Consider the following 14,035-nt stretch of genomic DNA (forward strand, 5'->3'; position numbering starts at 1 on the left):
AATGTCACTGCCAAAATTTGTAATGTTTTCCAATGTTACAATATTTATTATGTTTTTTGATGTTCTAGACTGGTATTAAGCAATGCGAGGAAAACGTCAGTGTTAATAACATTTGTAAAGAATAATTATGTTACATAATGGAAGATACAACATGCTAATGGAAGATACAATATGCCTGAAAATGTCATGCGCAATGTGCTCTTTCATGTTACTAATGGTATATTTCGTGTAGCAGCAGGCATTACGGTAATGGTATGGCACATTTAGTAACGTCGCATTTTGTTGCAGTCTGCAATTCAATGTTACTGAATATATTTTGTACCATAATCTCAACGTTGCTAAATGCAGTTATTTTGTACTAAGTTTTTAATTTGGTTATGTAAATCTCATAGTTATTGAGCTTTTCTATTCTATATATAAAGCCCATAAGTGACTAACTACTGAATTTTAGATATTGATTATGTAGATCTGCTTTGAATTCAGATATGTAAAATGCAAACCTGATTTTTGGATATTGATTATTTAGGATACCACATCAACTGCTAGGATTCAAGATATATAAAAAATACTATTTAAAATTCGGAAGTAAAGTATCATCTTGGTACATAAATTATGAGAAAAAACAAATAAAATTTGAACTACAATCGGCAATAAGAATGAACATGCATGTGACAAATCAAACAAGAATGAACATTATAAGCATTTCTACATGTGGTTTTGCACCCCTCCTGCACTCGAAGAATATTATGAGCGTTACTACCTGTACAATGAATGAACGATGTGTGACAGTCAAACGAAGCTCTAGTAATAATACTGAAGCTATATTAAAGAACACAAAACCCATCCGAAAAGTCAGTTGTTGCGAATCGTAAAATTAGATAAAGCTGCCTTCAGAAAAAAAAAAAGTAAGTGTATTTCTTTACTTTGAGAAGATGGGAAAAAGTTGAACACTACCGAGTACAAGCTGCATGCCACCATATGTCGGCATAAGCTATATATAAATTCGTTTGTTAATTCATATACTGTACTCGGGGTATAGCATGGTGATCGACCCCTATGACACCTGCAAAGCCAAAGACCACGGGTCCTGGTAAACCCTCGTTTTCTTCACTTCTATAAGCCACATGCACTCACAAAACGAGGCCCAGTTTTGTCGGCCGTTGATCGTATAGATGAACGGCAATCTGTAGGCACGCCGTCTGCCAAGTGTAGCATGTCGAAAAGATGGACAGACAAACGGAAATTGTACCCTTGCCGTCCTTATAACTAGAAACCACAGGAAACGCCAAAATCAATACGCCCCGTCCCCCCGTCCTTTCTCTCGCCCAGCTTACACGTATGCCTTTCTTTCCTTCTTCTCTTTTCCTCCCTCCCTTTTTCTTTCCGCATTGTATCTTTTCGCTCTTCTTTGTCATACATCCACAGCCTTCTCCTAGTTACAATCGCTTCCCACTTCCCACCTCTATATCACGGGGCTGATCTCCCTCTCTCACTCTAGTTACAGATGCCTTTTATTTCGGAAATCCAGCATTTTCTCTCACGGAGGTGAAACAATCTCTCTCTCTCTCTCTCTCTCTCTCTCTTCTGCAACTCCTGCAACTCCGGCTAGGAGGATAGTTACGGGACATGGTTCTCTATGATTTTCTATGTGCAGATGCCTATTATTTGGGAAAGAACGCCTGAAGTGCAGCGGCGTGGGCGAAGACGCAGGCGACATCTCCATCTCCAGCTGCAGCAGCATGGCGACTGGTGAATGCTATGCGTGCACCCAGCAGGGCACCCCAGCCTTCCACTCCGTCAGCTGCCTCCACAGCTCCCACTCCCTCCTATGGGAGGCCAACGCCGGCTCCTCCCTCGCCCCGGTTCACCGTCCAGAGGCCACCGTCATCACGACCTCCGACGAGCCCCGCCATGATCCTCCGAGTGATCGTTCGCCCCGGAGGGCTGGCTGGGCCCGGCTGCTGGGCCGGCCGCTGGACCCCCGGAGCCGGGCAGTGCAGAGGCGGAACCGGACGCTCCTGCTGCTGCGGGCGACAGCGGTGGCGCTGGACCCGCTCTTCTTCTACGCAATTTCGGTGGGGAGGGGACATGCGGGGTGCCTGTACCTGGACGGGGGGCTGGCGGCGGTGGTGACGGCGCTGCGGACCTGCGCCGACGCGACGCATGTGGCGAGCCACATGTGGATGCAGCTCAGGCTGGCGTATGTGTCGAAGGAGAGCATGGTGGTGGGCTGCGGGAAGCTGGTGTGGGACCCAAGGGCTATCGCCTCCCACTACCTCCGCTCCGCAAGGGGATTTTGGCTTGACCTCTTCGTCGTCCTCCCCCTCCCCCAGGTATCTCCCTCTCTCCCCGTCCATATATTGAAGCGACCTGATCAGTGCCGGAATCCTTGTTTGTGGCTGTTGAATTTTTTGCCTCTTTGTTTTTTAATGTCTTTGAACGAAGAAATATGCTATTTATACTCGGCTAATACTCTGATTATCAATTTCCGTTAAATATTAGTTACAAAGTTTTTAACAAAAAAATAAGTTATGGATATCAGCTAATACCCCGCTTTTCCTTGATAAAATGACATAGTTCCAGGATCGACAAACCGCAAACGAAGCTTTCGACATTGTACGGCACTCCGTTGCCGGAGATTTCTGCTTGAATCTCAGGTTGGGGGGGTTGATCACTTCTACCACCCTCAATTCACAAGACACTGGCCTCTCTAGACCACCCTTCTCTTCTCTCCCTTCATCCATAATTGTGGCGGTGTAAACGATTTTACTTTTTGGTAAGATCCTGGGAAAATCTTCTTCGGAGCGATGGTAAAACCTTTTGATTTTACTTTTTCAATTTAAAAAATAAATCTTGTTTAATGTATATTAGTGTACCTTCAAACAAACTCTCATTCATGCAACAGCAGCGATTTTCTTCAGGAGCGTTTAGATGACACATTCATCTATACATAGTTTTATGAAATCTAAGTTTTCTAATGAGTTTTTAAAACTCCATTCACTTGTTTGGTTGACACACTTTTGACTCTCTCTTAGGAAACCAAGTTTTCTCAAAACTGGGTTCTCCTCAAACCTAGTTTTAATGGAAACCAAGTTTTCTCAAAACTGGGTTCTCCTCAAACCTAGTCTTAATGGTAGCCAAACACTAAGTTTAGGATGTAAAACAAGGGTTTGCCTCCACGTTATCCAAATGCGCTGCCCTTTGTCTCTTTCTTATATATTTTCTTCCCATACGTTGAACATTTAATGAGTATATCTTATATACCTTTATTTTTATATTGCTCTTTAATAACCAATCGACTTCATGTTATTCGACATAGCTAAGGTGCTCTTAGAAAGGAAGAAAGTCCTTTTGAGTTCAGGGCAATCATACATAACATGCTTCTTAAAAATTACTGAAAATTAATCGAAAAAATTAGTACCATTAAATGGTTGATATGAACATTAGATAAAAAAGAATCGGTTTGTGAAACAAAAGGGCAGCCCGGCCACTTCAGTGAATCAGCCGATTAGCTGAATCGGTTGTGAAAAGGCCTATAATGTAAAAGAATGCCATTTTATAAAAGGTTAACAAATGTATAAAAATAATTAACAATAAAAAATAACGTCGCAATAGTTTTAAAAGTAGCTAAAAGTTGAAATGATTAAATTATGTGCTTATGTGTGAGAGAAAGCATATATGACAGACGAGGCCTCGTGAGCTTGGGTTATTCTTTTAGCAATTGTGTTGAAAAGGATCTTACTACAATGAGGAGGACCAGACTTGAGGCTACCCAACAAAAACCCGTTCCGTTGCTAGTATATATTGGTACAGTGGTCCAGTGGTTGACGAATACGCTTCAGTTCAGACTCATTTCTGATCCAATTCAGACCACACCTGCCATCTTAGCTTGGGGATCTTTCCCATTGGCTTCTGATTAAATTCAGAGCCAATTAACCTGGATATACTATCTTCATGCTCGGATCTTTCTAACTTGTTTTCATATTAATTTTATACATGTATACGTTCCCCCTGACTACTTCAGTTAGTAACTTAAAAGTCCATCCCAGTAGGACAAATGTACATCCACGGTAAAGTCCCATTACTATCTCATATGTATATACTCTATTGATGATTGATTGATAGATACTAAGGGTAGGTATCTATCTTGTAATGTACTTCTATCAATCAAGTTGAGATTTTAGGGGAAAAGGAGTTGGATGGGAGATTTGGCTCCACTTACCTAGAATCAATAATGTCATATGCTATTCCTCGATTATTAATCTCTTTCTGTTTGGATTTGTTTTCACATTTCCCAAGTCTTATATCTCATTTCCAATGTGTGGGCACTTCCAACATTTTCTCTACTTACATCCCAATTGCTTACGGTGAGAAGTTAACTTGGGTTGGTTACGTTTATTCTTTTAAGTACGTACAATTCAACAAAGTGCGAGCCCTATAGTTGTGTGCAAATATTTTCTGTTGATGTTATCTTATCTTCATGCTGATAAAAATTATAACTAATAAAATTAATTTTTTAGCATGTATACTTTTTCTTTAATGAATAAATATAAACCAAAATATCAGACCGTCATAAATTTTTTTAAGAGACGAAAGTCTAACTACCGAAATAGTTAGTAAGTTGGAAAACTGTTACAAAGAATTGTTTTGTTTCGTTTTTTATGTTTAGATTCAGCATTGAGGACTATATTGAATTAGTACATGGAATTTCAACATTGGTTACACACCACTATTTGTAACAAGTCGGAAAAGCTGTTTCCTTAATGTGCATAGTAGGAAAATGGGTTCACTAGTTTCATTTGTCAGAGCTTTTTCTGACTCATCTTTTCTCTTTCATTTACTTTTTCCCTTTCCATCTATTTCTTTTAGTTTAGAGTTTCTTTTTCACAACATCCTTTCACCCATAATTGCTATATCCTAATTAGCGAAAAAAAAAATTAAAAACCAAATCTCGTTTAAGGACCCACAGCAATCCCTCCTTGGCCTTGAGACATTTTTATAAATATGATTAATTAATTAATAAGCTAGACTTCGTGAATTACCAATCAAATTGATGAAACAGCTAGTAATTAATTTACATAATGCATATATTTACTCTGTCTATATTTTCCAATAATCTCTTTCTGTATATCTAACTTTCTTGTTAGAGAACACCCTCCAACATCTTCTTGATTTGAAACTATATATATATATATGTATATATATATATATACCTGATAATGAAACAAGTGCCCACAACGATCCCACTCTGGTCCCTGAGAACTGAACGGGTGCCACCCTTCCTACGAGAGGTGTACGGAATGCAAACTTCCACTTTGATGTTGAAAATAAAAATCTTTTACGGCGATCATCTTTTTGTCCAAAATATGAAGACTTCGGTAACGACGTTATGAAAATCGGCTTGATTTGCTCTCGTTCAATCCATTTCAATCGAACGGTGGTACGTACCGTATGTTGTTCATTTTTTAACTTTAATTTTTTTAATTTTCTTAAGCTTTTCATTTTAGTAAGTTTTAGTTTTCGATTTATTGTGGTAATATTATTTTTTACTAGTTATATAGATGCAGTTCCACGCAACAGGGGCGGAGCGGAGGGAGACCATGGCCCACCCCAACCAACGAAATTTTTATTTTTTATATTAAAAAATAATATTTTTTTAATTACATATTTTTTGTGCCCTACTTAAATCCAAAAAAAGAAAATCCTGACGCAATGATTGCGTTAGCTTCTAGTTCGATTTTTTTACCATAAATGCCCTTCTTTCTTTTTCGCTTTCCGTCAAGACTAACCGACTCTTTATGGGGAGACGAGGGGACGTACGGACACGTTTGTCATTTTCTAGAAGCTTGTGGTGCTCCAGATGGCGATTTGTCCCCGCGGTCCTTTCCCTGGCCGTGATAGAAATTTACCTTCCGCGGTCTCTTTCGCTGAGACCACTGAATCACATGCAGCGCGGCCAAGATCCCGATTTTCCGTGCTTCCGGATTGACACGTCTATTCAAAGTTCCCGAGATCACGATAATTTCCCGATTGATCGTGATATAAGTCGGCCGTCCAACGTGATCAATATCATGATTCATGAACAATGCCACGCTTGTCTCATCCTCGTGATTTTCTTGGCAAAGAGCAAATCCATCAAGTTTTCCTCTGTTTTTTTTTTTTTTAAGAATTGCAAAAAATAATTAGAGAAAATATCTTAAACTATTGTGAAAATGCAGGGAATTAGTAAAATGGAATATGAAAGTTGATTTGTAAACAGAATACTACTTGCATATGCTTAACTATGTCCTCCCATTAACAATTAGTGGGCATAAAGTATGATACGTAACTTGTCTAAGTTCGGTCCGTTTTCTTAGCATCTTAAGCTTATTATTGTTACTTAGTGTAATTCCTTTTTCATAATGGTCGCCACATTGTTAATGACTATTCAGGCCCGTCTTTTCTTTTTCAGTTTTCTTGTTTTTCCTAATGCTCAGGCATTCGTCCTTGACATCACAAATTTGACCAGAAACAAGGAAACGAATTTTAACACAAACAAAAATGTGGAGATGATTGTGAAAATTTATTGTAAAATATAAATGGTGCTTCTTCACAAACCTAAGTGCATAGACGCATTTTTCGTCAGAAAACTTTAGTACTATATACGTGTTATAAAAACATGTCTTAGGGGAAACTTCTGCACTTTGGGCATGAAATCATATTTATTTTATAGTTCCATCAGAGCCCATTTGCATGGGGATGGGGAATGAGGGAGTTTCAGGTGGTAGGTTGAAATACTTCTACTCACCCAATACAGCCCATCCACAAACACAAATACCTAATGATTTCTCATTCCCCACTGAATTGCAGGGGCGTTGATAGCATGAAAGAAAGTCTGCACTACAAAGAAAAGTTGGGGAAAGATTTAAGAAAATATTGGGACCCTTTAGCCTTTTCAGTTTTATCTCACTTCAACTTATTTAATTTTTAAATTTCTCCTGCAATACATCTTAACACTATATTCTTGTTTGTTTCAAAAAATAGTGTAATTTTATCCAGCATTTGATTACTGAATCTAGAAACAGACATCCATACATGAACAAATCGTGCCATTTTTTCAAAACAAGAACATATAATCGCATTATATACAATCAAACTTAGATATGTGTTTCAAGACTGTATTTCAAAGAACGCATTTTTTTTACCAGATGTCTCTAAGTAATTCTTTTTGCTAAACAAGAAACCCCTATGATGAACTGCAACTTTGGTTTGGACATGGTGAATGAAAAGATCGATGAATCCAGAAACTTAAAATCATGATTTTTAATTCTAAGAGGAGCTAACCTTATAAGGTTTAGCAACCAGGGTTAGTGTCTACAACTGAAAAGAAAAGGGTATCATAGGGATCGTTTGAGATATATTTATGAAACATCACACAATATTATATAAATCTGCTTCTATTTTGAGGGCAAATTCATATAACAATAACATTACATTGTTATTATCCCGTGAATTTGTCACTTGTTATGATATTTTATAAATGTATTCCATGTTTTGGGGCAGATTCATAGGGTATTAACAAAGTTTGTTGCCAAACAGCGGCAAGGCGATGGAGTCCATGCCCATTTGAGTGTTGGACAGAAACCTCTTTGTATTTGTCCCAGCCCTCCACAAAAGGTGGAAAGTTGTTTTTTTTTTTCTTTTTTTTTGTATATACCAATTTGTGTCTTGGTTTCAAGAGAGGCAACATCAATTGTTTTGGATTAATCGAAGACACATGGACCCAAACTGGTCCATCGTTAGTACAGGGACAGTTCCTAAGCTGTACGTCTCACGGGTAAATGAAATGAGCAAGAAGCTAGGAGAAGGCTGATAGCTTTCTCTCTTCTCTTCTGTTTGTGGGTGATGGGTCAGTTGATTGACGTTCTGGTTGGTTTCGGTGCAGATTGTGATGTGGTTGGTTGTGCCAAAGCTGATCAGGGAGGGAGAGATGAAGTCCACCATGACCATCCTCCTGCTCACCTTCTTGTTCCAGTTCCTTCCCAAAGTCTACCACAGCGTCGTCCTCATGAGAAGGATGCAGAAGGTGACCGGCTACGTCTTCGGCACCATCTGGTGGGGCTTCGGCCTCAACCTCATCGCTTATTTCATCGCTTCTCATGTGAGTCTTTCTAAAACTTCTCTGATTTAATTATTTTAGTTAGCTTATTTTAGCTACCAAATATAATAATATCCTTTTCTGGATGATACGGTGCCTATTCTTTGATCACGCTGCTAATTATCACCAATATAAAAAACACTGAACAAGTGTTTTATAAATTCCGCTGATTAGTTATGAACAAGCCAAAAATATTAAAAAGTTTATCTTCTAAGAAAATAAATAGAAAAGCTTGTCGACAATAATGAAAAATGAATGACCCTTTCAAATATTTTTTTTTAAATAGCAAAAAGTTGATGCATGTCCATGTTGAATCGAGCATCGAAATCGAACCGGTTGACGGATAACTATAATAAATATTTATTTTTAAATTTTAAAATAAACAGAGATTTCAAATAACTCTTGTCAGCCAATTCGGCCAATTTATCATCATGTTCAACGTGCCCGTTCCTGATATTAACAATGCTGAGCTAAACAAATTCGTCAACTTCACATTGTAATGGTTCTTTAATATTTTTCAGTCACGAAAAAAAAAAAGAAAATAAAGAATACTAAATTTGGATACTGAAACTTTTAAATTTTAAATTTTTCAACTAGGAGTTGAGATACTTCGTCGTCTAAAATAGCGCTAACAATCTACTAGCCGCCCAAATAGGTGCGCTGGCCCCACAGCTGCTAAATAAACCCAATTCTTTGGTCTTACACTTGATCTGTCATGTCTTTTGTGAGGCAATGGACATGTTATCTTGTGATAATCTTGCCTGGGATATGGACCCTCCAGTCTTCTACCATCTTCTTGTGGTCCATATGAACGAAGGTTTGGGTTCCCGTCAACTTGGACGATAGTAGATCTCCGACTAGCAGTTCTGGATCCAGTTCAATCCAACATGAAGATTAGTTGAAATCTACATACTACCTTCATTGTTGGTATCAGGCCGGTCTCGACCTGAACAGGCTAATGCATATCGGATCAGCATCACAGCGGTCCGTGGCTCATAAAAATGCAGCTATTTCTTTTGCTTTCTACTTTTGAAATTAGTGTGCATTGGTTTCTATATATATAAAACCGATATAAATGTCGTCAAAATTAGAAACCTTGAGAAAATAATACATGTCATCAAAACGCATTTTTCTTATTTATCCATTTACAAATTAAATAAAAATATATTAAATATTTATTAAAATAAAAAATGCTTATTCAATCACATTACATAATTCACATACTTGTCCACAGTACATAAAAAGGTTACATACATAAGAAACTTCAATACCCCAGCTTATGGAAGTTTCACGAGAAAATGGCTTACTTTTTTACTCTTCACATGTGCCTTTGAATTTTTAAAGTCTTCCAAAACTTCCTTGTGCTTTTGCGCCTACTATTGTTCGAGCGGATTCGAATACTGGTATGAGAGTCGCCTCAATGGGCATGGCATAGTAAGTCGAGTTACAAGACATGAACATATACGTCTGTAGTTTGATTTTTATGGGCATTACACCTCTACATTGATTTTTATGGGCATTACACCTCTACATCTTAAGGTAATGAGAACAGTATCTAAGGGTGCCCCATTGCCATTACTGGCATTCATGCAACCCTAAAAGCAGGGCGAGTGGGGGAGCCTTCCAGTCTCTAACAAGATGAGAGTACTGAATCTACTGATATGAGAGTTTAGTTTAGCAGCATTTTTCTATGCTTATATGAAATTAAATTCAAAGATTCGAAGAAATAAGTTTAACTTTGAATCTAGGCATAACATAGTGCTCCTAGTGCAAAGGAGACGATGGGTTTTTGCTCATTTGCTTGAGAACTGCTTGTCAACCACATGAAACGAAGGAAGTATGAAGTTCTAACTACAGTTGTAGTAACATTTTCAGGTGGCTGGTGGATGTTGGTACATTCTTGCCATCCAACGTGTCGCGTCATGCTTACATCAAGAGTGTCAGCAGAACAACACATGTCATGTGCGGCCGCTGGCGTGCTCCAAAGACATTTGCTACAAGTTGACGGACACATTGACACTTCTGGAGTTCCCGTGCTTCGACAATCAGACTGTAGCGGTCAGGAAACTTCCGGCATGTCTCGACCCCAGTGGTCCATTTCGTTATGGCATTTATAGAACCGCGTTGCCGGTCATCACAAGTGGTTCTTTGGCAGTTAAGATCCTTTATCCAATCTTTTGGGGACTCATGGCTCTAAGGTAAGCAGTCCTTCTTTAGTTCATAATGCAGGCAGCTAACTGCTGTGTAACCTCTGTGCTCCATAAACTTGGACATGATAATCAAGGAACTGGCTTCTTAATCTCCATGAGTCACAAGAGAATCAGAAATATGCGACTGTTAACTTAATCAATGCTGTCGTCTACCAGCACATAGACACCATGTCTCACATCCTAATCAGTTTTTGGTCAATGATACGTCATACCAAGTGTATCCTCCATCTGCAACTGCACTGGAATTAAAAGGGACATGAAACACCTTCCATTACAAAAATACCCACTAAACAGCAGCAAATGACTACCTCCCCTTATCCAGAGCATGCGCTTATCTGTGTATGTGTGTGTGTGTGAGCTAGTGTATCAGTAATAATTTGAGTATTTTCCATTCCCTTGTAGCACCTTCGGCAATGACCTGGAGCCTACAAGCCAATGGTTGGAAGTCATCTTCAGCATAACTATAGTGCTTAGTGGTCTGCTTCTCTTCACATTGCTCATAGGGAATATTCAGGCAAGTATCTTTTACAAGATTGACCACAGACTGATCTTTGATAGCCGTGAAAGACAACCTAAGCTTAAGATTTCTTTTTAGATTTGAGCAAGATGCAGAAATAAAGTTATTTATTTTTCTGGAGATAACATTTTAAGCTACCAAGTTCGTGCATGCTGTAGATAATCTGGGCAATTTAGGCACCATGACAGTGAACACTACTGGATAACCTTGTTTCAGCACATACTTTTTTTACACTCCAGAGATCACCTGGCAAAATACCTCAGCTTCACCACACATCTATTTAGGTCTCTCAAGCTTATTTGAAATGAAAAGGTTGTATGTAGTATGTACTAAATGCAAACTGATCTCTCAAGCTTTAGCTAAAGTGGCATATACATGTTGCTATGCAGGTCTTTTTGCAATCAGTGATGGCAAGAAAAAGGATGATGCAGCTACGCAGTCGCGATATGGAGTGGTGGATGCGACGACGACAATTGCCTTCAAAGCTGAGGCAGAGAGTCCGGCACTATGAGCACCAACGGTGGGCAACCATGAGAGGTGAGGATGAGATGGAGTTGATCAAGGACTTGCCTCAGGGTTTGAGGCGAGACATCAAACGCCACTTATGCCTGGACCTCATGAAACAGGTGGGTGCATTTGGGTCATTTTTTTGTGTGCATCTGCACCTAGAGTGGACGTGGATTCCAGGCCAAGGCCAGGAACCAGAGTGTGTATTGCAATTAAGATCAGTGAATCCATGCAAATTTGGTCTCATTTTCTTGTTTTTTCTCATTTTTGGGTTCTATCAGGTTCCATTGTTCTTCAATCTTGATGATCTAATCCTGGACAACATATGTGACAGAATAAAACCGCTTGTGTTCTCCAAGGATGAGAAGGTAACAACTTACACTCTATACGTGAGCACATGAACTGAAACCCAGCCAGTTCCTCTTCTTGGACATGTATGATTGAACCCTGGAGGTCCAGAAAACAAATTTTTCTCTTATTGAAATGACTTAGGAGCCATTTGAGAGATCTAAATGATGCGTGTACAAGTGGCCTTCTCTTCCTCTGCTTGTGTTCTTAGCTTACATCCCTGCACTGCAGAATTTTCATGTTTTCTTATAGAAAGACTTTGGGTTGTCCGTGACAGACCAATTGTTTGAGTCCTGTGAGTAGCCTCTTCTTGAAGCAGAAGCTTCACCTCGTCCTTGATATGGTTTCCCTCCTGAAGATCTGTCTGTTGTATGTGATTGTTCCTTGAATATTCACTGGGAACTAGGGATGCAGCTTCTGTGAAAGTTGTGAGTCATGATCAGATTCGTGACTTCAGTCTTAGCAGAAAACAGAGGATTCTAGATCTTTTCCTTTTTCCTTTTTCTCGAAACTCTCAGCTGGTTCGAGTCACCAAGAATATTGTGACTTAACAGCCAAGCACGGTGTGTGTGTGTGTGTCACTTACACTAATAAATTTTAAGAATGAACAGATTATTCGTGAGGGAGACCCAGTGCAGCGCATGGTATTCATTGTACAAGGACATCTTGAAAGCGTTCAGAGCTTGAGCAAAGGGATGCTTGGTACATGTAAGCTAGGTCCAGGCAACTTTCTTGGTGATGAGCTGCTGTCTTGGTGTCTCAGGCGCCCTTTTGTGGAGCGACTGCCTCCTTCCTCTGCCACTTTCATCAGCCTCGAGCCAACTGAGGCCTTTGGGCTCGACGCTGCTGATCTCAAGTACATCACTGAGCACTTCAGATACAAGTTTGCCAATGAAAGGCTCAAAAGAACTGCAAGGTGCTTAAATCTTACTCTCACAATCTTGAGAACTCCATGCATCAGCAGTCAGATGCCATGTTTCTGTGCATAAACATGCATGTGTGTGTGACTGTATGAACTTGGACAAGTTCATGAGCAGTGACGTCAATGCTGCAAAATGTCATTTGTTCATGACATGGTTCTTGTTTCATATGAAGCCAGATATTTGCTGCAGGATTTCTTCCTTCTTAAGGGGAGGCAATCTGCTTCACTTCAAAACTAAGACGCATTTCTCGTCAAAAAAGTCTTTTCCAGTGAAAAGGTACGTGCCATAGCATGGGGCAAAGGGATCATAATTTGGTACAAGCCACGACCAATTTTCACATTCCACCACCAACTCCCTCGAGTAGTTTGGATGCAGATGAAAACCGACTTTTTGATATACTTGGATTGGTGAAAATGAGTCCCCAAATTTTTAGAGGGAATTCCTCCCCTTATTTTGATGAGAATGAGGCGAGAGATCAGTGAAGATGAGAAAATAATCCCCTTGCTTTGACAAGAATGGGGACAAGGGAAACATATTAAGATCTTAACTGTGTTTGATTGAGGTGGGCAAAGACTCGGATGACCTAGGTGAAGTATTACTAGAAAGGAGTTTTATCACCCCTTCAAATATCCCGAGAAGATAATGATTCTCATAGATAAGACCTTGGGTTTGCAAGCTTACTTTTCTTAACTTGGTTTAAATAAACATTGTCAGTTTTATACTGTTTACAATGACACATACATTTAACAATGCATTTATTTAATCAGGTACTATTCCTCTACTTGGAGAACCTGGGCTGCGGTTAATATACAATTGGCCTGGAGACGCTATCAACTAAGTTCCCCACAGTTAATCCAGGTAGTAGAAAATGTGGATAATGAGAGAAGACTCCGACATTATGCTGCCATTTTCTTGTCACTCAGGCCACACGATCATCTAGAGTAGCATCAAATGTATCTATGGTAACTCAATTTGTTACTTGCATAACAATCGAAGAAGCATTTTCAGCTGCTAAAGCATCCTCGATCTGTAGCCAATGGCCTATTTTCAACACCAGTAGGCAACAGGCAGACAGGCAGGCACCTGGAGTCAGTCATCAAATACTCAGGTGTTCCATGGTTGCTTGGAAAAGCTACTATGCCTGAGACTTTGAAATTGAGAAATAATGGTCAATTCTTCAAAGAAAGTTGTATATGTATTACTAACATGTTAGTGAACTGTTCTTGGAAATGAAATATTATTATGACCAATGAACTTCGATGACAGAGCCTTCAATGTAGAGGTGGGTAAGAGTCAGCAAGAACATGATAGCAACTTAGCATTAGAAAAAACAAAAAGCGGGGAAAAGAAGGAGAAATCACCAATTTCATAAGCAACTACTCCTCTACAAATA

At 39.3% G+C, this 14,035-nt stretch overlaps 1 protein-coding gene across 2 annotated transcripts; it reads left to right on the forward strand.

The window, feature by feature from the left end:
* Positions 1-1,296: 1,296 nt before the first annotated feature.
* Positions 1,297-13,892, forward strand: LOC116258040 (cyclic nucleotide-gated ion channel 2). Of its 2 annotated transcripts, XM_031635110.2 has the most exons (10): positions 1,297-1,545; positions 1,655-2,333; positions 7,925-8,140; positions 10,013-10,335; positions 10,750-10,861; positions 11,254-11,490; positions 11,653-11,739; positions 12,331-12,635; positions 12,832-12,918; positions 13,410-13,892. In XM_031635110.2, the coding sequence occupies exons 1-10, from the start codon at positions 1,505-1,507 to the stop codon at positions 13,585-13,587; spliced, it is 2,265 nt and encodes a 754-aa protein (XP_031490970.1). In that variant the 5' UTR covers positions 1,297-1,504; the 3' UTR covers positions 13,588-13,892. The 2 variants fall into 2 exon arrangements, with proteins under 2 accessions (XP_031490970.1, XP_031490972.1); XM_031635112.2 differs by lacking the exon at positions 12,832-12,918 and having other exon boundaries at positions 1,299-1,545.
* Positions 13,893-14,035: the final 143 nt, after the last annotated feature.

The sequence above is a fragment of the Nymphaea colorata genome, chromosome 7 (assembly GCF_008831285.2).
Source record: "Nymphaea colorata isolate Beijing-Zhang1983 chromosome 7, ASM883128v2, whole genome shotgun sequence".
NCBI classification, from domain to species: domain Eukaryota; kingdom Viridiplantae; phylum Streptophyta; class Magnoliopsida; order Nymphaeales; family Nymphaeaceae; genus Nymphaea; species Nymphaea colorata.